Source organism: Neomonachus schauinslandi, chromosome 2 (genome assembly GCF_002201575.2).
Source record: "Neomonachus schauinslandi chromosome 2, ASM220157v2, whole genome shotgun sequence".
In the NCBI taxonomy this organism is placed as follows: domain Eukaryota; kingdom Metazoa; phylum Chordata; class Mammalia; order Carnivora; family Phocidae; genus Neomonachus; species Neomonachus schauinslandi.
The window spans coordinates 82,426,464-82,451,828 of NC_058404.1; the positions used below are offsets into that span (position 1 = coordinate 82,426,464).

General features: G+C 40.6%; 1 protein-coding gene across 1 annotated transcript in view; it reads left to right on the forward strand.

Moving 5' to 3' along the window:
- FREM3 (FRAS1 related extracellular matrix 3) overlaps nt 1-23,869 on the forward strand; it is an 83,729-nt gene extending 59,860 nt beyond the window's left edge. Inside the window, exons 6-8 of the mRNA XM_021679321.1 lie at nt 8,202-8,453; nt 20,245-20,394; nt 23,664-23,869. Coding sequence (XP_021534996.1) covers nt 8,202-8,453; nt 20,245-20,394; nt 23,664-23,869 — 608 coding nt within the window. The remainder of the gene's footprint in view (nt 1-8,201; nt 8,454-20,244; nt 20,395-23,663) is intronic.
- Nucleotides 23,870-25,365: the final 1,496 nt, after the last annotated feature.

Here is a 25,365-nt window from a genome sequence, read left to right on the forward strand (position 1 = left end):
AAGACTCATCTCTTGAAGGCATCAGACACTGCCAGCTACATGTAACTTACGTTTTAACCTGGTGTTACCCGGTGCAGGAAGTGAATAGCAAGGAGAAGAAATTACAAGGTGAGGCAGTCCTTGAGGTCTTCTTTGCCAAGTGATCCCTGGCCTCCCAGGATGTGTTTCGCTCTCTCTTCCAAGTCCACACTGGGCTCTAGTTTAGGTCTTAGAATGAATGAGGGCCTGGGCATGCAGGGGAGGGGCTGCAGCTCAGCAGAGAAGTTCATTCTCTGCTGTAGGTTTCCAGCTGGGCTTCTTCTGGTACCAGTGGCATATTCTCTGTCCACATGCATACTGTGTGGAAGATAAGGATTCTAGAGTTTACCAGATGTGAATGGGAGAAAAGAGGTGGTAAATAGCCCAACCTGGAAGATCAGTGGCAATTGATAAAGGACCACCAAAGTCTGCCCATCCCTCTGCTTCTGGAAAGAGCTACATTGTAGAAAGATCAGCAGAACAAACTAGGAAGTTCAGAAGACTTGGCAATGAGTCAGTTAGGATAAAGGGATGCCTCTGCCCCACATGAAAGAAGCTACACCCAGATCTAGCTTTCCATAGAACTCCTCAATGGGACCCAACTTCCGATAAGGTCTCCAGGTTCAAGACTGATAGTCCCAGAAAACTCCCTACTTAGCTGGAGACACACAATTCATAGTACTCAGTGCCTGAGTCTTGACCCACACAAAAGACAGTTCTCATGCTTTCAGTAAAAAATTAAAAAAAAAAAAGTTTAAAAAGTATAACAGGGCCAGGGTCCTTCCCTGGAGCACAAAGCCACGGCATTCATGGTCACACCCTGATTCTTGCATACCTCTATGGAATCACAAGAGACCAAGAACTTGTAAATTTTGTATGCACATTTGAGTGGCATTGTGGTATTTATCCTCACCTAATCCCCACAGATACTTAAAAATCTCAGAGGGTGAGAGTTTAATTTGGTTATTTAAAGATTTATTTATTTGTTTTTTAGAGAGAGAGAGAATGGGGGAAGGGGCAGAGGGAGAGGGAGAGAGAGTCTTAAGCAGACTTCCCACTGAGTGCAGAGCCCAATGGGGGCTCGATCTTATGACCCCAAGATCACAACCTGAGCCAAAACCAAGAGTCTGACGCTTAACTGACTGTACCATACAGACACCGCTTAATTTGGTTATTTAAACCTTTATGGAATTCTTATTAAAGTGAATCTTTACCAATTCTTATTTTCATGAGTAAAATAAGCATAAGCTGTATGAACAGTTGAACAGAAAGCAAACTCATGCTTTGTACATTAGTAGTAATTCACAAACACTGAACGCATATTACACCTGCTGTAGATGAAAGGAGTGACTAGTTTTATGTTGTGCTTTGATGGGGATGTCAAGGTCCCACCATTAACGTTCCAGTCTGCCATGGCATTGCCTGTCCTTGCTACATGCCTATAATATCTATCATCAGTATTCTCAGACAATGACATGGGGGCATTGTATTAAAAAAAAAATTGTTTGGGAGAAGAAGAGCTGGAGGGATTAACTCCCTCCATGATGGAGAACTATGACTCTCTAGAGAAACGTTTTAAGCTCAAGGATACCTTGGGAACGGATGTGTGCAAGTCAGTTTTTGGCCCTGTTTTATTCTTAAGATAGATGTCGTTCATCTTTTTCTTCTCAATAGTCACTTCCTTGTTAGGAAGCTGCTCGTATAGGAAAAAAAGAGCTGATGAAGAGCAAACCACAGAACCTAAAACCAACAGTCCAGGAATGGTACTGAATCATCCCGTGGTTTCGGTCAGCCTCAAGTCAAATAGGCTGAGGTTTTTAAATGATCGACTTTATCCATTTGCGAAGGATTGTGTGGTGAACCACAAGCCATGTTCCAGCCCCACTTCTTTGATTGGGCTGTTTCTCCGGGTCATGTTAAGGAGGAGGTAGAACGCAGATTATCCCGAGCAGGTTCCAAGCACATCCAAACAGAAGACTTTCTCTTTTTTTTTTTTTCTTAAAAAAAATTCTGTGTCTATTTATTTGGTTATAAGAGTGTATATAGGTTATAGAAGCTACACCTTGCATCTCGGAGGGGTCCTTTAGATCATCTAGAAGGTCCTTGACTGGAGACTTGTGGAGGATAAACTTCAGTTTTTTGTTTATTGGAATATGTTTTTATTTCAACCTCAGTCTTGCAATTCTAGGTTGACAGTTACTTTCTCCCAGCATTTTGAAGTTTCAGCATCTTCCACCTTCCACTGTTGTTAAAAAGCCTGCCTATGGTCTAAAGTCATCTTTGCAGTGATCTGTCTTTTCTATGTGTTCTAGATCTTCTCGCTTTTATTTGACTGAATCTGTGAAAGATCTGAGGGCTGTACTTGAGGAGGCTTTCTTCCAAGGAGGATTTGTGTTGCTTCTTCCAGGATTTAAGAGCAGTGCTGACCCAGAAACACTCCTGCTCCCCTGCATCCCCAGGCTTAATTGCAGAGTTTCAGATTCTGCTCCCTGGTGGAGCACAGCGTCCCCTGCAGGGCTGATGCTGTACTTACTCTCGGGACCACGCCGCTTCTAAATGGAATTCCCTTCTCTAGTTTTATGGGATTTGGAGTTTAGGAGTTTTAGGATATTGTTTTTGTTTTATTCTGACCCTTGATGATTTTCATTATTCCTATGAGCAGAGAAAAGCCAGAATAATATTTCTTCTGCATATTTTGTAGTGGGAGAGCACCCCAGAGTACCTCTTCAGCCAAACTACTGGGGAGAGTGTCCCAGAGACTCTTCTAGACAGAGCTCCCGTGCCACTCCAGCCCAGCATTCCCCACCCTTCCTTTCTCGCCACTTGTTCCCCAACCTGTCCGAGTCACAGACCCTCCTGGGCATGACATGAACTGTGCCTGCGGCTTCTGACTAAGACCTGCTCCAACCAGGAGTCAAATGCTGTGCTTTTAAAGATGGGTGATTTCCTGTCTTGCTGCCCTGTTTAAAATCTATACTAAAGGAAATTTGTATATTTAAAAGAATATATAATTAAGTAATATAATAACTAAAGATAATGTGGCGAAGTAAAACCTTGCCCCATCAGGAGACGTGTCTTTGACTCACGGATAAGTCACCGGGGCGCTCCCTGCCTCAATTTTCTCATTGATAAAATGCCCTCGCTACCTCATAAAGTTATCAAATACCATAATATAGTGATTCAATTGCCCTTTAGTATAGTTTCTTGATAGGGCTTTCTCTGACTTTAAGTATGATCTATGACCTTTATAAAGCAAATGTACTATGTAGCCACAGAAAAGGAGCCATATATACTCTCTGTAAAGAAACAATTTTTTTTTTTTTTTTTACTATAACTTCATAGATTCTCAGACTCCCAGTGATGTCTGAGATGGGCTTGGACCCGGGAAAATCTATGCCGTCATCATTATGGATGCAATGGCATGCTGGATCCGGCTAGAAACTGCGGGTAAGAGGCAGTTGTGTACGTTGTCATCCCAAATCTAGGTTCTGACTTCACATTCATAGTGAAACTGGCTGGTGGGAATATTTACATGACAATAATCAGCAAAGACTACAGATCAGGGCTTTTGGGTGTTTTGTTTATTTGGAGAGCCAGTTGTTTTTTGGTTTTTGGTTTTTGGTTTTTATATTCAGTTAGCCACTGTATAGTACATCATTAGTTTTTGAGGTAGGAGAGCCAGTTGTTAGACGTTACCAGCAAACCTTCATGCTGGTGGTGGAGGGGAGAGGGTGGTTCTTAGGTTAGTATTAAATGAATCCTTGGGTCTAACCTTAATTTTGGAAAACTAAGCGATACTCACTAAGACAGTCCATCCTGCCTCATAATCTACCTCCACAAACAACAAGGGACATATTATATGAGAGCCTTCTCTAATGTTCCTTGTAAAAATGCTATAACACAACCACTGGCTAGTGGCCCTATAAGACTTGAGGCTCAGTTGCTAAAGCATCTTTTTGAAAACAACCTGGAACACCATTCATACTCCTTGGACACGCTTCACTATTACATAGGAGATATGCACAAACCACTGCCAAGGACCTGTTCTTATACCTCAGGTTATATTTAATGTTTTCAGAACAGAATTTTCTCTCTTAAATCCTGGGAATTCTTAACTTGCTACCAATAAAACAGTGCTTTTTATTTAAACTAAAATAAATACCAGTATTCTCTGTTCTTGACTATTACATCATTGGTTTTCCAAACTAAAAGTTCCAGAATCCTAGGAAGAATGGGCCATTTAGATAAACTGAATTTTTTTTATTAAATGATATGCAAATTAGACTCTTTTCTATCAGCACTAGGTGTTTTAAAAATTTTTGCTAGGGGAGCCTGGGCAGCTGAGTCAGTTAAGCGGCAGACTCTTGATTTTGGCTCAGGTCATGATCTCAGGGTCCTCGGACCGAGCCCCAGGGTCGGGCTTCACGCTCAGCAGGGAGTCTGCTTGAGGTTCTCTGTCTCCCTCTGCTCCTGCCCCCGCATGCACACATGCTCTCTCTCTCCCTCTCTGTCTCTCTAAGAATAAATAAATAAATCTTTTTTAAAAACTTGCTTAAAAAAATGCTAAAATGTATTGTTTCACTTTTTGTTTTAGTAGAGTTCCACAGCCAAATGATTTTCAATAAGAATTATATTTCAATCTTTCACTGAATCCAGAAAACTACCTAATTAAATGAATGTCTATTTCACCAAGTGGATCAGTCAGCTGAAAAAATTCAACAGAAAAGGGGAAAATCCCAATCACTTCTATTTTATGAACTATGATAAATCATTATTTGACCATTCACTAGACAAAATATATTGCAAAAGAGATTTAATAAAGATAGTTGCCATTTAATAAAGATAGCATTAGATACTCACTATACAAGTCCAGTGTGTATCTGCTTTTGGTATTTATCCTGAGATGCTAAATGTGCAGATTCTGATAAGGTTGTTTTCACATCGGCTGTCATATCAACATTCAGCAAGCCAGATCACTAGGGGGGGAAAAAGTGTATTCTCATGTATAACCCCTTTTAAACTTTTCACTCTTAAAAAAGCATCCCAAAGGTTGTGTGTTATCTCATCAGATTCTTGTAAGAGTTATTGACCTTTTTCCCATTTTTTGTGTATATCCTGAAGCATAAGAAGTCTCCCCAACAGGGTGTCATCGTGTCCTGTGAGCTTTCTTTATTGGAGCCACTCACCTCTCTGTTTTGCTGGGAATGCCTCTCTCTAGCCTTTGCTGATGTCTCTGTCTCTGACATGTTAAGGGCCAACCTCTCCTTCCTGATTTGGCTCAGAGAGCTTTTCGGTGCATAGATTTCACAGGACTGAAGCGGGAGGGAACGTCATGAAGGAATAAAGTTTAAGGCACAGTCTGGCCCTGAAACTTGGCTAGCTGTCCCAGCAAATGCTTATCCCCCCTGTAGCTATCCAGGTCTAGCAGTTCTTGCCCTCTGCTTTTGTGAACAAGTTTTATTCTCATCAATCCCTCCAACTCTAACCTTTTCTTTAGGTTTCCAGAATAACAAAACGGTCCACTTGTCGCTACCTGGTAATTCTAAAATTTGTTCTATTGAAAAATCATCCTGAAATATTTTGTGAGTTAGTGCCCCTTTGAGGAAAACCTAGGAAGTCAATTTGGAAAGCATTTTCATTTTTTAACAAGCTGTACATATACATGCAACACACACCCGTAGATATCAACTTGTATTTATGCTGATTCCCATTAGCAAGAACACAGCAGACATTGGTGTTAGCCCGCATGTTGTATGCATATACCACAGCTGCAAGCAAGAGAGACCCTTGCAAGGCTAGAGTGTCAGTTCAGAAGTTCACTGTCATATCCCCACTGCTTCTCATTAAGGAGAAGTGTGGTGGGAAATATTTAGGCTTTTCAAAAATTGCTTATTGGGCGCCTGGGTGGCTCAGTTGGTTAAGCAACTGCCTTCGGCTCAGGTCATGATCCTGGAGTCCTGGGATCGAGTCCCACATCGGGCTCCCTGCTCGGCAGGGAGTCTGCTTCTCACTCTGACCCTCCTCCCTCTCACTCCCTCTCATGCTTTCTGTCTCTTGTTCTCTCTCTCGCAAATAAATAAAAAAAAAATCTTAAAAAAAATTGCTTATTTAACATATTGAGTTATTTTACACAGTCTTTATTCTACCTAAATCTGGTCTGCCTAAAACATTTAAATTACTGGGATGAATTTTTACTCTTTTAGCTCTCAATCTGTGTTGTCATTTTTTTTAATACTGCAAAAAAAATGCACTGACTTGAACTATTGATGGGGATTATAAGATGGCACAGCTGCTATGGAAGACAGCACAGAGGTTGCTCAAAAAATTAAAAATAGGGGTGCTTGGGTGGCTCAGTCGTTGGACGTCTGCCTCCGGCTCAGGTCATGATCCCAGGGTCCTGGGATTGAGTCCCACATCGGGCTCCCTGCTCAGTGGGAAGCCTGCTTCTCCCTCTCCCACTCCCCCTGTTTGTGTTCCCTCTCTCGCTATGTCTCTCTCTGTCAAATAAATTTTTAAAAATCTTTTTAAAAAATTAAAAATAGAACCGCTATATGGTCCAGCAACCCCACTTCTGGGTATATATCCAAAGAAGTTAAAAGCAAAATTAAAGAGATATTTGTACACCCTTATTCGTAGCAACATTATTCACAATAGCCAAGGTGAAGCAACCCAAGTATTCATGGACAAATGGATAGATAAGCGTACAGTGGACTATTACTCAGCCTAAAAAAGAAGAAAATCCCCTTACATGCTACAACATGGATGAATCTTGAGGACACTGTGCTCAATGAAACAAGCCAGTCACAAAAAAAGACAAATACTATATAATTCCACTTACATAAAGTACCTAGAGTTGATGAATTCATGGTGGTTGCCAGAGACTGGGGGCAGGGTGGAGGGGAGGAAATGGAGAGTTATTATTTAATGAGCATAGAGTTTCCATTTTGCAAGATGAAAAAAATTCTGGATATCTATTTCACAGTAATGCGAACAGATGACACTACTGATATGTACACTTAAAAATGGTCAAAATGGTAAATTTTAGGTTATGTTTCTTTTACCATAATAAAAACATCGCACTAATTCCCAGGAATCCCATTCCTAAGTATTTACTCAAGAGAAATAAATTATATATCCACTCAAAGACCTGTACTAGAATATTCATGGCAGCATTATTCAGAATAGCTAAAAACTGAAAAAAACCTGAATTATCAACTGGTAAATGGAAAAACAAATTTTAGTATAGCCATACAATGGAGAATACTATTCAGCAATACAAAGGGAAAAAAAAAAAAAAACCCTGATGCATCTCGAAAGCATTGTGCTAAATGAGAGAAATCAGACCTAGAAGAGCAAGAACTGTGTATTTCATGTATATGAAATCCTCACAAAGGCAAGTAAATCGGTAGTGACAAGACAGATCAGTGGTTTCCAGGGTCGGGAGACAGGGAAGGAGAGGTGTTGCAAGGGGTATACGTCAACTTCTTGGGGTGGATAAAAATGTTCTGTTATGTCTGTGGTGTAGGTTACACGACCGTATACATTTGTCAAAACTCATCAAATAGTGCGTGTGAATTTGTGAATGTTAATGTATGTAAATTATTATAATAAAACTTAAAACACACTACATCCAAACTGAAATCTTCCCATCAATCCTGTACTTCTTGTAAAGTAACAGGTACTTTTGTGGCTGCATTTCAGTGCCACGCCAAGACCTCCAGTCTGGGCGTGGGAGTCGGATTGCTCGCTGCGGCTTGCAGCTCCGCCGCGGTGGGAAGGGTAGGGCAGGGCAGGAAAACACCTGCACCACGACCTCGGCCCCGTTCTCTGGTCCGCATCTCTCTGCACTTCAGTTTTCCCATCTGTAACATGAACAAATTGAGTGAAACCAGGCCTAGTGTCTTACGAGCCTTCAGTTTATTTAGCCCCTAATCCAAACAGACCTTATTCAATATATACTCTGTTTAGAGACCACTTTAACTGTGGATCGTGTCAAAAAAAACAGGGTCTGTTCTGAAAGCCTTCTAATTACAATATTAATATCTGTGACTGTCAGAGATAAGTGTGATTTATAATTCATACAGCCTTGTGCTCAATGCTATTGCCTCAAAACAGTTTGAAGAACCAGTGGTGGGAGCATAGGTTTCTTCTCACCTTCTCTGTTCCATCTCATATTCCTATAGGTTTTGCCACAGGCTCCATTCCTTCAACAGCATTATCTTTCTCTGACTATATCTCACGTCCAGAAGACCACACCAGCATCCTCCACTTTGACAAGGATGAGGCTGAGAAGAGCTGCCGGGTCTTGATCATCGATGACTCCCTCTATGAAGAGGAGGAATCCTTTAGTGTTTCCCTGAGCCTGCCAGTGGGAGGGCGACTGGGAGCCCAGTTCCCCACCACCAGGGTGGTTATCCTGGCTGATCGTGGTGATGGTAAGTCCATTTCCTGCTTTCAACTCTTGGCAATAACTGTCTTCTTCTTACACTGTCCTTCAACAGTTGAGAGACAAATCTCCCTTTAAGTATCCATTAAAAGAATAACTGGTGTTCCTCTTTCTCCAAAGCTGTGCGTGGTTTGTCAAATACATAGATATCACCAACACCAAAAACAAAATAGCAATTCAGGGAGATAAAATATTTGTGTATGACTTCACTTAAAAAAAAAATAGCCTAAAGAAGTGACCTAAGACTTAAAAAGAAGCCAAGAAGAGGACCAAAGTTAAGTATCAAGCTCAGTATGATTTTCCTCGGTCTCTACTGCCCTTTCTACAAGACGCACTTTCAAAAAGAGAAAATGTGGGTCAAGCCAGGGGCAAGATCAGACTAGTTTATTACTAGTCTCAGACTGCTTCATCTCTCAAACATGCTTCCATCAGGATTTGAGTGGCTATGAGTTGCCATGTTCAGATCTAGGCAGGATTAGACTGGCTGCTACCACAGACCCAAAATTAGGGTGACTGCTTTATGACTAGGCCCAGAGCTTCCATGAAACCGAGAGCGGTGCCAAAGGATAAATACAGAGTCGGGGCTGGAGAGTGCACACACTCTAGCTGGTATGACAGATGTGCTCCACGTTCTGGGTGACATGATGTTTTTCTAACAACCATAGAACAAAAGAAGATACGAGTGAAATTAAAAGTGGGTTTATTTGTTGATGTTGCACCCTGTGGACAAAATCTCAGAGTTGTACAATAGACCAGTTTTGTTCCATTAAAAAGAAAAAAAAAATCATCATGGACTAAGTTCCATTCCAAAACCTATTTTCACACATATCAAGGGCTAAGAGTAAGTACAGACCCAGAGGTCTAGGCTTCCTTCATTGTATACTTTTCTTTTCAAAAATTTCCCCATTAGAATTAAGAGAATTATTGTTTTCTTCAAATATGTGTATGATTTTTCATTGTATGGAAATTTGGAATTTGTATTATCTTCTCTGCTAAGCCAAAGAGTTATTAGGAAGTGTCTACTAAGAATATCAATATTGATTATCCAATTTTTCTGGAAAGAGAAATGTTATTTATAGTCTTACATATAAGTTATCTGTTGTCTTCCCAACAGAAGAGAAGGAAAATCTGAGTAACTTTAATTGTTTGAGACTCCAGAAAAATCTAATACCTCAAAGTCTATTTGATAAATATGAAGAGTCAGTAAAAAATAGGAACTGTCTGAAAGGAAAGAATGATAATATGGTGTTATGTGGTTTTTGGAGCTCAAATGACAGATTAGATTATTTTTAATATCGGGGTTATGATTAGGATTATGGCTAGAGCATCTAACTCTTACTGAGAGGTAGGGAAAGTTTGCTGGACTGAGTTCCAGAGACTAAGTTCAGCACAAAACAAGAAGAGAAAGGGAGGGACTTCTTAGATTATTCTACATACTTTTTTTCTTAGTAGCTCTTTCCTTTTATAACCAATTCTCAGTTTTCTCTGGTGAGGAGGACTTCACATGAAAAGATTAAAACCTATAAAAATAAAGCTTCAATTTCCTTTTCCTTTCACTATGATACCTTTCTCTATCGCCAGAAAGAATGATATCAGTACAATCTGAGGTTTTTTTGCTGGACCTAGTTATAGCTCCAAGTACACAAGAAAAAAGACGGGGGCGGTTAGGTAGGGGGAGAAGGAGAATCAGGAAGGGGAATGCCAGAGTGAGGAAAGCTTGCACTGGGAGCCTGGAGACTTGGATCTTGAACCTGGGCACCACTACCGCTCCAGGTGACCTTGGGCAGGTTGAGTTCTCTGGGGCTCATTTTCCCAATTCATAAAATAAGGAGGTTTAAATGGGTGGTCTCTAGGGACACTTCTATCTCTAGAATTTGATGGTTCTTGAAGTCATTTTAAGATGAAGGCTTTAGTTAATTATTACTCATACTCATAAAATGAAGTATCCTGTAGAAGATTTGAGTATTTTTTAAATAAAATTTTGTCATGAACTTAAAAATTGTTGTTAAAATTTTACTCCTAAAAAGTCAGATAAAGAACAAAGCTAATCACTGAACTCGAATGGTTATGTGATTCGGGTTATCCATTTTGTCTTCTATTTCTCCAAGGTTTCCCCCAGATAAATAAATTTCTATTGTTTGACTCATGCTATTTTTCCCTACTTGGGTGCTAGGAGACCCCCAAAATAAAGCTATATAGTTTTCCATGCTTTAACATTTTCTAAGAATATAATGAGTTACATTTAGATAAGGAAGTACATTACAATCTCACCCACATATTTAGGAGGACATGTTTCTTAAGACTCATCCTGAAAAACTAAAGCAAAAGTAAAGATTAAGATTGTCTGACCTTTAATGATTCTCTTTTTTCCCAATAAGAAGTATGTTTCCTGCAATGTCTTTACCTAACTCTTTCTTTTTTTTTAATTTTTTTTTTTAAGATTTTATTTATTTGTGAGAGAGAGAATGAGAGACAGAGAACATGAGAGGGAGGAGGGTCAGAGGGAGAAGCAGACTCCCTGCTGAGCAGGGAGCCTGATGTGGGACTCGATCCTGGGACTCCAGGATCATGACCTGAGCCGAAGGCAGTCGCTTAACCAACTGAGCCACCCAGGCGCCCTACCTAACTCTTTCTAAGAGTTTATCAAAAAACCAGAGTGTCCCCTAAAATTACAAACACCAGAGATGGTCATAAATGATTCAACAGACATCAGAGCTAAACAAGCAAATTCACAGGGCTCGACATGGACTACAACTTTGTTAGTGTGCTCAAAAGTGAGTTTACTCTTGGAACCACCTCACAGAAGAACTTGGACAGAACTTCCTAACCCAAATGTCAGTGTTTGTATGTATAGTAAGAAATGAATGGCTGTCAAGGGGTTGGATATTCAAGTCCATTGGTCAGTGTGGTAAGTGGATTAATGGCCCCCAAATAAATCCATGTCCTAATCCCTAAAATTCATTAGTATGTTACCTTACTTGGGAAAGACTGTAGATGGGATTAAATTGGGGATCCTGAGATGGATAGATTAGCCTAGATTATCGAAGTAGGCCCAATATAATCACAAAGGTCCTTATAAGAGAGAGGCAGGAGGATCAGTGAGAGAAAGATGTGATGATGGAACCACAGATGATCAGTGCTTTCTTCATTAATTCTCTGCATCTCCTGGTAATCCATTTTGGCTACATTTTTCTCTCTCTTTGACTGTGTTGTTTATATTTCAAGTAATAAACTTACATCTTTAAGTCATGGTGGCCACTGTTACAATAGACTGACTAATCAAATTCCAGTAGCAAAAGCCAGAAATGCCTGAGATGAATTTTGTTAGTGCCATGGCATTATATGAACAACAGAGTCATTATGTGAACAACAAAGTAAGATGAACTAAATGGGACTAACCTGTAGGGGGTAACTGTACTAAGGAATGTTGCTAGGTGAACTGGGGAGACCCCGGGCCCTGAGGCCCAGACCCAGCGAGTCCCAAAGATGTTGCGCAAGGTGCTTGGTCTTATCACAAGAAAGAATTCAAGGACAGACACAACACAAGCGATGAGCAACCCAAGCAGGAAAGTTTATTAAGGCAAAATTACACTCTCGAGATGTGAGAGCAGGCAAGGGAGAGAGACAGAGACAGAGAGACAGAGAGGCAGAGAGAGATACACACCCCAAGGCTTGGGTTTCTATCTTTTATTGAATATTGTTAACTAGGAGGGTAGAATATTCATTACTTGGGGCAGGGACTTCTGAGAGAGGGGTTTCGGGCCTTGTCTTCCTTGTTTGGTCAGGGAGTTCCAGCCTGCCTTGTCAGCCTTCTTGGGCCTGTCTGGGTTGATCTGACTTCCTGTGGCTTTGTTTTGGAGCACTGCCAGGACTGGCCTCTGACTCTGCCAGTAGCTGGACCTGGCTTCCTCTTTGCTGGCCTCCAGGCATCGTGTTAGATCCTAACAGCCTCTAACAGGAATGTGCAAAAATAAATAAAAGTCTTAGTATCTATTTCTTGAAGAAATATTTTCTCTTTGAGCGCTGACATATCCCCACTTACTTTTTACTCTAAAACCGTAGTGGTTTTAAATCTTCCCATGTTTAGAACAGAGAAATGGTGAAACTCTCCAACGCCAAATATAAAAAGAAAAGGAAAAAAATAGAACAAAAAGGGAAGAAAATCAACACAAAGTCCAGTATATGATACAGTTGTTAACTTGCAGTATTATTTGAAATGATTTTAGTAGATACTTAAGTAATTCATTCAAGAAACATTTACCGTGGCCTACTCTGCGCTTAGGATAGGGCCACAAAGTCATAAAGGTCTTTCTCCTGCCTTTTATCACATCTGACTTGATCTCTTATTTGACTATTCTCAAACTCATGAAGGTTTTTGAGTGGGGAAAAAAAAATCATGTGCAAAAGTAATGGTGGAAGATTTTTAGTTCAGTATAAACAATCTTCATCACTACACATTTTTCTGAGCAAGTCACTGTTAATTATTGCTGAATCCAGGAAACTTGCATTCAGATCCTATAACATTTATTGAAAACTGAACACTTTGCTAAGCTTGAAAAACCCCAATACCCACTCGTTAACATACGTTCTTCTTAAGGGAGACTCTACACGGTCAGCGACCTTATAAGCAGGAAATTGTTTGGTAAGTGTGGGATCTTAGCAACACCATCAAGCCACAGAACCACCTCTACCCCTGGGCAAATATGGCCAGGGGTCCTGGACCCTTAAGGTCCGTGGTCAGAATAATAATTCCTTTAATGTGGCTGAAAATGGGCAGCCCATTCTTTCTTCTTCTGGCTGCTTTCTCTTTTCCAGGCTCCACACAGAGTGAACTTCAGCTAAAACAGTTTTGTTACAGATGTGACCATACTAATCTAGCCCACTCTCCTGAGGCGGCCTGGTGACATTCCCTGTAGCCCAAGATTGACTCTACTGAGTCAGCGCCCTAGGATATCCCAATCTCCACGGCCGGAATTAATGATATTTCCAAAAAGGTGTTCTGTAAAATTCTAAAGTGTGACTTCCTCCCCTTTTGGGTCCCCAGCAGGTGCTCATTTAGCAGGTGCCCTTGAGTTACTACTACGGGTACTATTTCCACTTTAATCTATCTTTAGACTAAAGATAGTTGGAGATTTTGCCATTCGTGATGCTAAAGGATGCTAAACTATTTCATCTCCTCCTTGAGAAAACATCCACAGTGCTCTAGGCATAGCTAACCACATGATTATGATCTTTTGAAATGCTGATGTGAAGCAATAATTCCTCTAATTCAGTTTTGAAGCATTAGACTTTTATCAAACTCTAATGTGTAGTGTGTCTCAGGTAGTAATATAGTTGTCATTTCAGTCAGGAATAAAAACAAGTGTCATACAAAATTGACGTTTTGGGAAAACAGGGAGGAAAGTACATGGTCTTTTTCCAAGGTTACGATTTTGTATGTAATTGGCCACAGTCCGGGCATTCGTTAAGTACCAATAGTGCTTTCTTTAATCAGACCTGTTACGTCTATCATCTTGTAACGAAAGCATGTTTTCTTTTGGCCAACTGGTGACACAGTATCCAGCAATCTAAAGATGTACTCAAGTAAGTCGAAGGAAAACTCTCTTTTTTCTAGTTAGAATTGGGATGAAAGGGGTTTTGTTTGGTTTGGTTCGTTTGGGGTTTTTTAGATAATTTTTTTAGTTGAAGTATAGTTGACACACGATGTTACATTAGTTTCACAACACAGTGATCTGACAACTCTATATGTTGTTACATTCATCACCAGCATAGCTACCGTCGGTCACCATACACGACTATTACAATACCAATGACCATATTCCCTGTACTGTACTGTACCTTTTCAGGGATGACATGTTTTCATTCTCTCTAGCTAGATTCTGAGAAATGTTTTGCTTCCTTAAACAGAGATCAAATATATCCTTATCAAATGGGTCACCTACAGGAATACCTTTGTAAAGGCAACTACCGTGGAGTAATGCTAAGAAAATAAATCATATAGAAGCAGAGGCAACCTTACCTCCCAAGATCCTGGCCCTACCCTGCCACAGGAACCCTTATAAAAAAAACATCAGCTGCATGAGGGCAGACACCACGGACCACGGCCAATAAGTGTCAGCTGAATGCATGGCAGGCTTCATATGCATTCACTGGGCTTCGGACCCTAGCTTCCAGGGACAGTGCCAGGGACAGGAGGAAACTGAGGACACTTGTTAATTAGCAAATTGTGTCTGTTTTATAAATAAACACTTACAGCAGGTTTCTGCTTTTCTACCGAGGATGTTTCTTTCCGTTTTTAACATGTGCTTTATAAACTTATAATCTATGGGTTGCTTGGGTGGCTCAGTTGGTTAAGCGTTTGCCTTCAGCTCAGGTCATGATCTCGGGGTCCTGGGATCGAGTCCAGCGTCAGGCTCCCTGTTCAGCGGGAAGTCTGCTTCTCCCCCTGCCTGCCACTCCCCCTGCTTGTGCTCTCTCTCTCTCTCTCTGACAAATAAAACCTTAAAAAAGAAAAGAAAACAAAATCTGCTACAAAAAAAAAGAATTGATGTCCAATATCATAGGCGGCTGTTAGTTTTGTCCTGAGGCAATAAGATTTGTATAACATGCATAAAATTTGCCTAGAAAGATTGCCAGCTAGATTAGTATCTTTATCATTAAATGGGTAGCTAACAGAATAATGACAGGTTTAAGAAAACATTGTAAAGAAAAATGGCACATAAACCAAGTGTCATTTTGGTGAATTTGGCACATCCAACTTTTTTTTTTTTTCCAACTTTTTTTTTACGAGCTTAATACTATTGCATGGACCAAGATACACTTCAACATGTAAATGTTTTTAAAACGTGAAAGACACATTGCAGTGCTATAAGACCAGGACACCATTCAGAAGAGAGAGCATCGCTATGCTTTATAGGGCTATTCTCATGGCAATACAATTGCCACAGCCTTCCCAAGTAGAAAAAAAACTGATTTCAGTTCTTATTCTTAAACTTGGGTGCCAAGTTCACTTTTTGCAGCTTAAAGTCTCATAAGATGTATTTTGGTTATTTTGCACTGATTGCCACTGTTGGCTTGCACATATCTTTCTGGATATGCTTGCTGCATTTGACATTGTGACCACTCATTCTTCTCACTACTCTCTGCTCTTGATTTCCCTGGTTCTGTTCCTCTTTTGCCATCAGTCCTTTTCTTCTTTCCTTCCTTCCTTCCTTCCTTCCTTCCTTCCTTCCTTCCTTCCTTCCTTCCTTCCTTCCTTCCTCCCTTCCTTTCTTTTTCTTTCTTTTCCTTTTTGTCTTTTTGAGCTCTTTCTTTTCTGCCAGTCTCCCTAAGGGTTGATGCCCCCACTACAATTCTCTTTATTCATCCATATGGATGATTATATCATATATTACAGGATTGACTCCAGCTTATGTGCTTAACACTCTCAAATCTTATCTCCAGGCCTTACCTGATTCTTGAACTCCAGATTCACACATTAAAGCCTTTCTAGACCTATTTACTTGGATATCCCGTCAGATGCCATCATTTTGCCCTCTCTTACCCCCAGTAGAGGCTATTTCCCCTCTTATATTCCCAACTAAGTTATTGACAGTCCCACTCCCACATCCCCAGGGCATCATCTTAGAAGCCCCCTACATCCAACCACTGCCTGCTGCTCATCTCCCACTTCCACCCTAATACTAGTGCATAGTTCAAACCATGCTCATATCTCACCTGGATAATTGCAATAGCTTCCTAATTGGTAGCCTTAACTCTTCCTTAAATCTGTGGCTCACACTGAAGGTAGACAGATGTACAGAGCCAACAACAATAACAACAACAAAACCAACCACCTTTCCACTGCTTAAAATTGGTTCCCACATGATACAGAGTCTAAAAAGTAAAGACGCATCTACTTCAAATGGATCCAAGTCCCTGCTGCATCTGGCTTCTATCTTCCTCTCTAATTCATTCCCGACATCCCTTTACTCTCATCTCATCCATCACTAAGAAACAAACGCTTGTATTTCTCCCCAGACACTGGGCTTCTGCAGTCATGTATGACTTTTTCCAAATTAGTCGCTCTGAAACATTCCTCCCACCTTTCCCATTGGTCCATTCTTGTTCATCTTTCAGATCTAGCTTTATTTCTCCCAATGCTCTTCCTCTGAGCCTTGAGGCTGGTTTCTTCTTTTGTCAAAGCACTCGGGGGTTAGTTGATTGAAATTGGTGTGGCTGCCCTCTCATACCAAAAACACCTCAACGACAAAAAAATGTGTGTTTCTCTACATCCGCATAGCTACCACAGTGCTTAGAGCACAGAGAGGATGCTCAGTAGATGTTCAACTGAACGACAACAAAAAAATTGAATTTGACTACATGAAGCCTGATATTAAAGACTTAATATTGACTCATAGGCATCACCTCTTTCTTTTCTAAGAATTCAGAAATCATTTTAAGTAAGCTATTCTAGATTTTTTTTTTCTAGAGATTAAGCTTACCAGTTTGCTTCTAGATTTTATTTTCTCTGCTGAGGCAACTGAAAAAAAAACATTTTCCTATCTCCCATCTTTTGACATATATCTTGTCCTGAGTGGTTTCTCCAAGTTTACCAACAGTGTTTCTGTCACGTCATCTGCAAGTCCCTTTTGGACCTTGTCATGAAATTTCTCTGACTCTGGACATTGAATTAATTTTAAATGATGGTCATATCTCTTTTGAGAGCTTCACTTCCCAACTTGTCATATTCCTTTTCCCTATTTCCATTTAAAGAGCATTCTCTTTGAAAGGAGATAAAAATACATCTATGGCTCTGGAATCAATTTAATGTAAGTATGATGTGGTCAAAACATCATACTCTCATAACTGCCCACCCTTAAGGATTACTGCCTTAAAAACTGTCTCAGCTCCTTAGACAGAGCGAGGCCAAAGAGAACTAGAGATACTGCTGGACAACGTAGAGGAGCTGTTTCCTCTATTTCAACAAATCCCCTGATGCTCAATGTACAGAGCATCCCAGAAGAGTTTCATGATTTTTCCTCTAAGTGACACCATCCTCCTCTTACATCTTGTATCTGACTATATTCATAGAGACTTGATCCATTTTTTCTCTGCACAGCATTGTAAGTGACCCAAATGTGTTTTCCCTTTCTTACCTCTTGCCCTTTCCTGATACCATACAGAATAAGTTCTGTGCTAAAAAATCAGATCACTTTGTCCCAACTTTTTTTAGAAGGAAACCTTTGTAATAAGTTCAAAATATATCAGAAGTGAGTTAAAATTATCCATTCGACAAATTCTTAAGTACTTATTATATACTAGCCTCTGTGTCACTAAGGGGGCAAAGACACTTGGACTTTGGGTCATTGACCCTGAAGAGTTTGTATGGTTCTAAGAAAAATACAGAGCAACATGTGAGCTTGTTAGCTTTAACATTTTAACTTTTCCCCAAATTCATAAATCGGAAGAAAGAGTTCTAAGGAAACCATTTGGGAAGTAATGTGTGTCATGTGCAATATGGAAGACACAGTGAATGGAGGTCTGGCTTTACCTGGAACATCACAACGTAGGAGACAAACTGGTTGGCTGCTCTGATGGATGAGCAAAAAAGAGGGGCTGCGTCAGGATTAGTCAGTATTCCTAGAGTTGATCAAGGCAACGGTGGCAGGAGGGTTGCCATGGACCAAATGTGAGCCTCGCACGCAAGAGAGAACAGGAATGAACTTGTCTTAGGGCTTGTCTAAAAGCGCCATCTAGAGGGGTGAACAATCCTCAGCAGAAGTATTGTCAACGCTAATAGGTTGAGGGAGGATTAAGTGACCAGCAAGAATAGAGAGGCATCATCCTCAAGACAGCAGCAGATGAGAGATATCCAACTCTGGGAGTGAGGGGTCTCCACAGCACACACAAAAGTGTCCATGAGAAACAGAATCCGTTTTCTTCCATCATCTAAGACCAGAGAGTGTGATCACCATGATAATACCTACCAAGAAAAACTTCCCTGCTCCTCTTGCCTCTCCTCCCTCTTTCCTGTCCCAAGCCCGAAGGTATCAGAAACATTCATCAGCAGCAATAGGGAGATGGTGTGAAAGGTCTTGGCAAGAAGAAAAAAGAGGATCCGCCCCCTTCTCTGAGTGCAGGCCTCCCACCTGCGGGACTCCCGAGGTGAACCAATAGCAAATGTGGCCCATCATCGCAGCTATAGAGCTATTCAAAATGTTAGGAAGCATGGGGTAAAGAATGCCTAATTTCTTGAGGGAGTTATATACGCTTCCCAAAGCAGGTAACTCTTAATCACAGTCTTAAAGAATGAGTAGAAATGTGTGAAATTGGGACTTTGGGAAGAGAGTTCCAGCTCAGAGAACATCACCAGCAACAATGGAGGCCCCTGGGCGCCTGGGTGGCTCAGTCGGTTGGGCGACTGCTTTCGGCTCAGGTCATGATCCTGGAGTCCCGGGATCGAGTCCCGCATCGGGCTCCCTGCTCGGCGGGAAGTCTGCTTCTCCCTCTGACCCTCCCCCCTCTCATGTGCTCTCTGTCTCTCAGTCTCTCTCTCTCAAAATAAATAAATAAATAAAATCTTAAAAAAAAAAAAAAAAAACAATGGAGGCCCCTAAACACATGGTGTGTTGGGTACATGCTGAGCTGTTTGGTGCCACAGGGCACAGGGCCAGTTGTGGTGCCCAGTGATTCCAGAAAAGACGGACTCCAGTCAGATAAGGAGAGAAGTCTTGTACACCATGGTAAAGCTTACAGTAAAACATTCCTCGACATTAAGAAATCTACTAACATACATCCTGAGAAGATAATACTTATTAACCTGATTTCTACCTTCCAAATTTTTTAAATTTAACTCAGATATGCTTCTGTATTGCATTATGCTTGCAAAGGTGTCGTATCTATGATGTTAATTTTCCATTTACCATCTCGGGGGCCGTGCCTCCGTGGGGAAGCTGCTTCCTGGTGTTTACACTTTTTTGCCTCCAGATTTCACAGTCTAAACAAACTTCGTTTCAAATCTTTTCATGGCAGCACATCTACTATACCAGCTAGACCTTGTACAAGGTTTAAACAGTCAGCTAAGTTCATAGGCAACTTCCTGAAACACAGAGAACTAGATATAAACAGGGATGCCCATAAACATCCCAACTTTCTCATTGTCAGACTCCCCCCCCCTTCAGGAGATGTACGCTACTCTTGCACCTGCCCCCCCAAAGTCTGATGCCCACTCAGGCTTCCTTCAACCTTCTTTTTCTAAGGAGCCCCTTCTCTGCCTCCAGGGGAGCGTTTCTGGCGCCTCAGCTGATGGGACCCTGCCTCCCCCCAGCATTTCTGTCCATCCCTCTGGTCAACAAATGTCATGAGAAAAGGAACAGAAGCAGTCCCCAAATTCAGAACCCTGGATGGACTGTCCCCCAACATAAAGAGCAACTTCTCCTGAGAAGAAGCCTTCTAAATTGCACGCCATCTTTTCCCAAATAATAGTTGATGTGCCTGAGTTACAGCTAGCTAGCCAGTTTTCCCCCACAGGGCAATTTCTTTATATGACAGAAATCTCTTGAAACGGAAAAATGAATAAATTTCTAACCGAGCTTATCTCACTGCACCTCCTGGAGTCACATTTGTGACATGGTGCGTGTGTGTGTGTGTGTGTGTGTGTGTTTTGTTGTTTTCTCCTCGAGCCTGTGGGATCTGTCAAGTCTGATGATTGTGACAAACACCCAGGGTCACAGGAGCCAACGAGATAGTTGGCCTGGAGGGCTGAAGTATTCTTAGTCTGTCCTTCGATGCCTCCCTAGAGCCTACCCTGAGCTTCGGGGGTGCCGAGTATCATGTCGAGGAAAGGGCTGGCTCCGTGGAGATCTGTGTCTGGAGGACAGGCCCTGACCTTTCCCAAGCATCGTCTGTCACTGTGCGCTCCAGGAAGACAGAGCCAGCAGCAGCAGAAGGTAAGAGGGCCATTTAAAAATTATATCATTATCAGGATATACGTATAGGGTGGGGTCTAGTCTATCAAGTGTAGTATGCCTGGTCTTTGTTGATAGACTTTGATTTTAAGTTTCTCCTACCTGAGCGCATAAATGGTCTGCATATGAATGACTATTCAAACAGTAACTTTTATGATTCATTCTTTACCCACTGGCTTGTCATGGACCCAAATTAATTTTCCAGAGTTCAGAATATTTGTAGATACTGTAAGCTGCTCAAAACAGTATTTTAGACCAAGGTACCCTTTTAATTGCTGAGCAAGGCCCATCTCCTGGGAAAATCCAGGCCCCTGTTAAGACCCTAGAAGGATAGGAGGTTTGCATTCGGACTTAGGCATTTTCCTTGGCTTCAAGCAGCATGTCCTCATGTCCCACTCATCTTTGCCTCTCTTGATAGGGACAATCAGGGCCTGGCCCTAAGAGGAGCTAGGCAGTTCTGAATAAAACTTCCTCTGGGGAGCCTGTCAGCTGCTGTACCAAAAAATAACCCCAAAAACAAAGAAGAATTCAACAGGAAAAGAAGGGGAAATTTCCAATTACATAGATACCCACATTTTCTCATTTGCCACCTGAGACCTTTTAGTCTTCTGGGTTATGGGCGATCAGTTAGTTCAGGACTAGCATCATCTAGTCAGTGAGAATATTTTAAGAGAAAAGCACAAATCCTGCAAATAAAACCCAACAATATAAAAGCCTATACTAACCAATGAGGCATAAAGAGAGTAAAATAGGCATTTACCTCTGAAAATGCAAACCCAGTTTCAGCATGTACCCAGAAAGTTAAGGGAAATAAAGACAGCCAATTGGGTTTAGAGCACAGTGCTTGCTTTTGGAAGAATCCACAGGTTATAACCCTCCAGTGACTATATCATAGCATATGGTACATGAAACTAGTAATGATGCTTACAAGTAATTTTTTGCTTTTTTTTTCTTTTCTTTCTTTTTCTTAATTTTCAGAGAAGATCATTTTTTACTCTCTGTTTATGGAAATGAAAATAAATAGACTAATTGGCTCATTGGGCTATTTGGCTTCTGGTTGGAAAATAAATTCGAATTCATTTATTTTTTTTACACTTTTTTAATTTTTTTTAAGATTTTTATTTATTTATTTGACAGAGAGAGAGGGAGCACAAGCAAGGGGAGCGGCAGAGGGAGAGGGAGAAGCAGGCTCCCCAGTGAGCAAGGAGCCCAACGCGGGGCTCGATCCCAGGACTCTGGCATTATGACCCGAGCTGAAGGCCGACACTTACCCGACTGAGACCCTCGAGTTCATTTAGATAAATCCCCTTGCACACAAGTAATGACCCTTCTGTAAGCTCTCAGGTAGAGATGGACTAATAGAAGTAATGCATCTGCTCAGCTTGGTTAATTCACAATAATAATTATGCATACATGGTTAACTATATCATTATAACTTGTTACATAAATAATAATTATAATTTCTTTGTACTAGATGCCTACTATTTACCAGACTCCATGCTAGAATCCTTGTTGTATTATAGCTAATCATCTTAGCAACCTTGTAAAATAGCAATAATTATCCCCATTTTGCAGTTAAAGAAACTGAGACTCAAGGAGCTTAAATAGTTTGTACAAGTAAGCAATGGGCTCAAGATCCAAACCATAGTGCAGAAGATCCCAAGGTCTCTCTCCCTTACTCTCTGCCTTGGCACTTTTCAGTGTAATCTTGTTTTGTTTTTCTTAACATAATTATTTAATGACTTTTTAGAAAAATATCTTCGTGGGCGCCTGGGTGGCTCAGTCCGTTAAGCTTCTGACTTTGGCTCAAGTCATGATCCCGAGTCAGGCTCTATGCTGGGCTTGGAGTCTACTTGTCCCTCTGCCCCCGCCAACCCCCCCCCCCCCCCCCCGCCCGTGCTCTCTCTCTCTCTCTCATGAATAAATAAAATCTTAAAAAAAAGGAAAAAATATCTTTGCAACAATCTCAAACTTACAGAAAAGCGACAAGTACAGTGAAAAAACACTTTTTTTCCTGAATCATTGAGAGCAAGTTGTCAATAAATTTGGAATCATCTATGAAAACTTAGAATGCCATTTCTACAAAGACATTCTCCTCTGTGACCACAATGCAAGCATGAAATCAGGAACTTAACCTGATACATTACCACAGTCCAGTCCTCAGACCTCATTCGAGATCCACCAGGTGTTGCCCAGTCATTCTCTATAGCAAAAGAGTCCAGTTGAGACTCCCGTTCTATTTAGTTGTCATGTCTGTTGAGTTTCTTTCAACCTGAAATAGTTCCTTGTCTTTCCTTGACTTTCATGACCTTGATATTTTTGAAGATTACCAGGTTTGGTAGCATGTAAAATGTCCCCCAGCTTGGGCTTGTCTGATGTTTCCTTATAATTAGATTCAGGCTCTGCATCTTTGGCAGGAATGTTTGCAGAGATGACACTGTGTTCTCTTTGGATTCTATCAAATGGCACACAGTTTCCATTTATCCTGTCAATGGTGGTGTTAACTTTGATCACTTGGTTAAGGTGGTATCTGCCAGGTTTCTCTACTATGAAGTTGTTTTTCTTCCTTTGCAATTAATAAATATTTTATGGAGAGATGCCTTGAGACAATATAAATATTCTGTTCCTTGATTAGCATATTTATTTATATTACTTAAGGTTTTCTATTTTATTCCATTGGTTATAATTTATTGCTATCATTACATTTGATGACTTTTTAAATAAGTAGTAAAGAAGCTATAGGATCAAGTGACCCAACTTACAAAATAATTAATAACCCAGAAAGCAGCAGAAACTCCATGCCTTTGTAAAACCAAGCAGAATGTGGTAAGATTAACCAAATATCTGGCAAAGGTGAATGAGTGAAACCTAATGAAAATAAAATTCATGATAGTGACCTTAACAATTAAAAATTAAAAATGTGAAGTTCTTTATTACAAATTGAAGTTGCTTTCAGAGATGCTTCAGTCTATCAGTGAGATTTTTGTGGAAGTGTTTGGAAGGTAATGTGCTCGGTCTCAACATGGAGAGCCCTGATGAGGACAGCCCATGTTCATGGATGAGTGACTATCATGGCATTTGGTAGAATATGGGAACTTGCCCTTCTTGGGCATTGAGCCCACAAAATATGATTCTGAGGGTGCTGTGTACATAAGAGAATGCTATTTTTCTCTGAAGGAAATTTTTCTCTGAAGGAAAACTTATGGCAATGAATCCTACAGTCTCACTCTTGACTTTGCCTTTCCCACTAGCTGGAATAGATTATGTTGGCATCAGCCGAAATCTTGCCTTTGCTCCGGGAGTGCATCTGCAGATATTCCAAGTGATGATCCTTGATGACCTGGGACAGCCCATCTTGGAGGGCCCAGAGAGGTTTGAATTAGTTCTCCAGATGCCAGTGGGTGCAGTGCTTGGAGAACCACACAAAACCACCATTTTCATCAATGACGCCATCTGACTGTAAGCAGAGTGCTTGTAGTTCATTTGATTGAAAGACTTTGAGGACTTAAACACCCAAAAGACGTCTCTTAACAACAGAATGAAACTGTACACATTTAGAACTTAGCAACTCTGAGATATCAGTGATATTGTACTGTCATTGTGTTATATATATTCTGGTGATATGTGCAAATAGAGTTTATGTGGCTGTATGGATATATATAGAGAGAGACACATATACAGAGAAAGGATTGAGCCCAGAAAGGATTAGACAGTGCTCTTGTTTTCCTTTTCCTATTTTCTTTTACTTTTTGTTTCTGAAGCTAATGAAAGCCATTGTCACCAATTAAATCAAAAGTTAAGAACAAAAGGATCAGCTTCTATTTGCCAATTGATGCTGGACATGAAGCACCTTTCAACTGTATACATACTCTCACCCTCTTTCAGTGTTTCAGGTTATTGTGATTAAGAGTTCCCTAACTGAAATTTGCAGAGAAGCCCAAAGCTCCTTTTTGCCAATTGCTCTATTTTCCTCCACAAGTCTTACTCAGAGCCACTTAGGTAGGGAAATTCTTTCATCAGCTGTCCCTTCCTTTGCAAATTCCTTTATAAAAGAGGATAAAAAAATAAAATGATCTTTAAAAATGCAAGTATCATGAAGAAGAAAGAAAAGTTGAAGAGTTGCATAAGCCCCAAACTGCCCAATTTGTTCTTAACTAAGTTTAAGTTGGCAATATAAATACCATCAGCATGCCTCAGCTAATACCACATAAATCAGAGTTTCCAAATTATTTTGAAAACCACATCTTCATTCTGGTCATTATCTTTTAGGTATTTCTTATGCAAATCTGTTTTTTTTTTTTTCTAATTCCTTTAAATTTGTGTTTCAGACATGACTTAACCTATTCACAAGCCAACATAGCACATGATAAAAACCACTTTAAAAAAAAAAAAAACCATTTCAAGAAGCCTTCCCCACAGATGCTGAAGAGGGGACAAGAAGGCCCTTGGCTCTCATACAGTCTGCATATATAAGCAGTGTGTCTATCATCAGCCTGGGTTTTGCTTCCTTGCTGGACAGTGTCAGCTTCCCCAACCAGAGAGATTTTTCCAAGCTACTCTGCAACTCTTGACCTCAATTTCCCTTCTGTAAAATGAGAAATCTGACCTCGATTTCCAGTTCTAATTCCTGTCTGAGTACTTAGCTACCAACAGAAAATCACCCTCCTTCATCTTATAATTTACCCAGCTACCAGGATCAAAATTCTTTTAAACTCGGGATGTCTGGCTGGCTCAGTCAGTGGAGGATGTGACTCTTGATCTTGGGGTTGTGAGTTCAAGCCCCATGCTGGGTATAAAGATTACTTAAAAATAAAATCTTAAAAAAAAAAAATCTTTTAAACTCAGTTCAATTCAACAGATATTTATTGGGCTTCTCCAATATGTCAGAAAGATATGAACCCTTCACAAATGTTAAAAAAAAATAATGAAAAAACTACATATTGGCCAGGATAA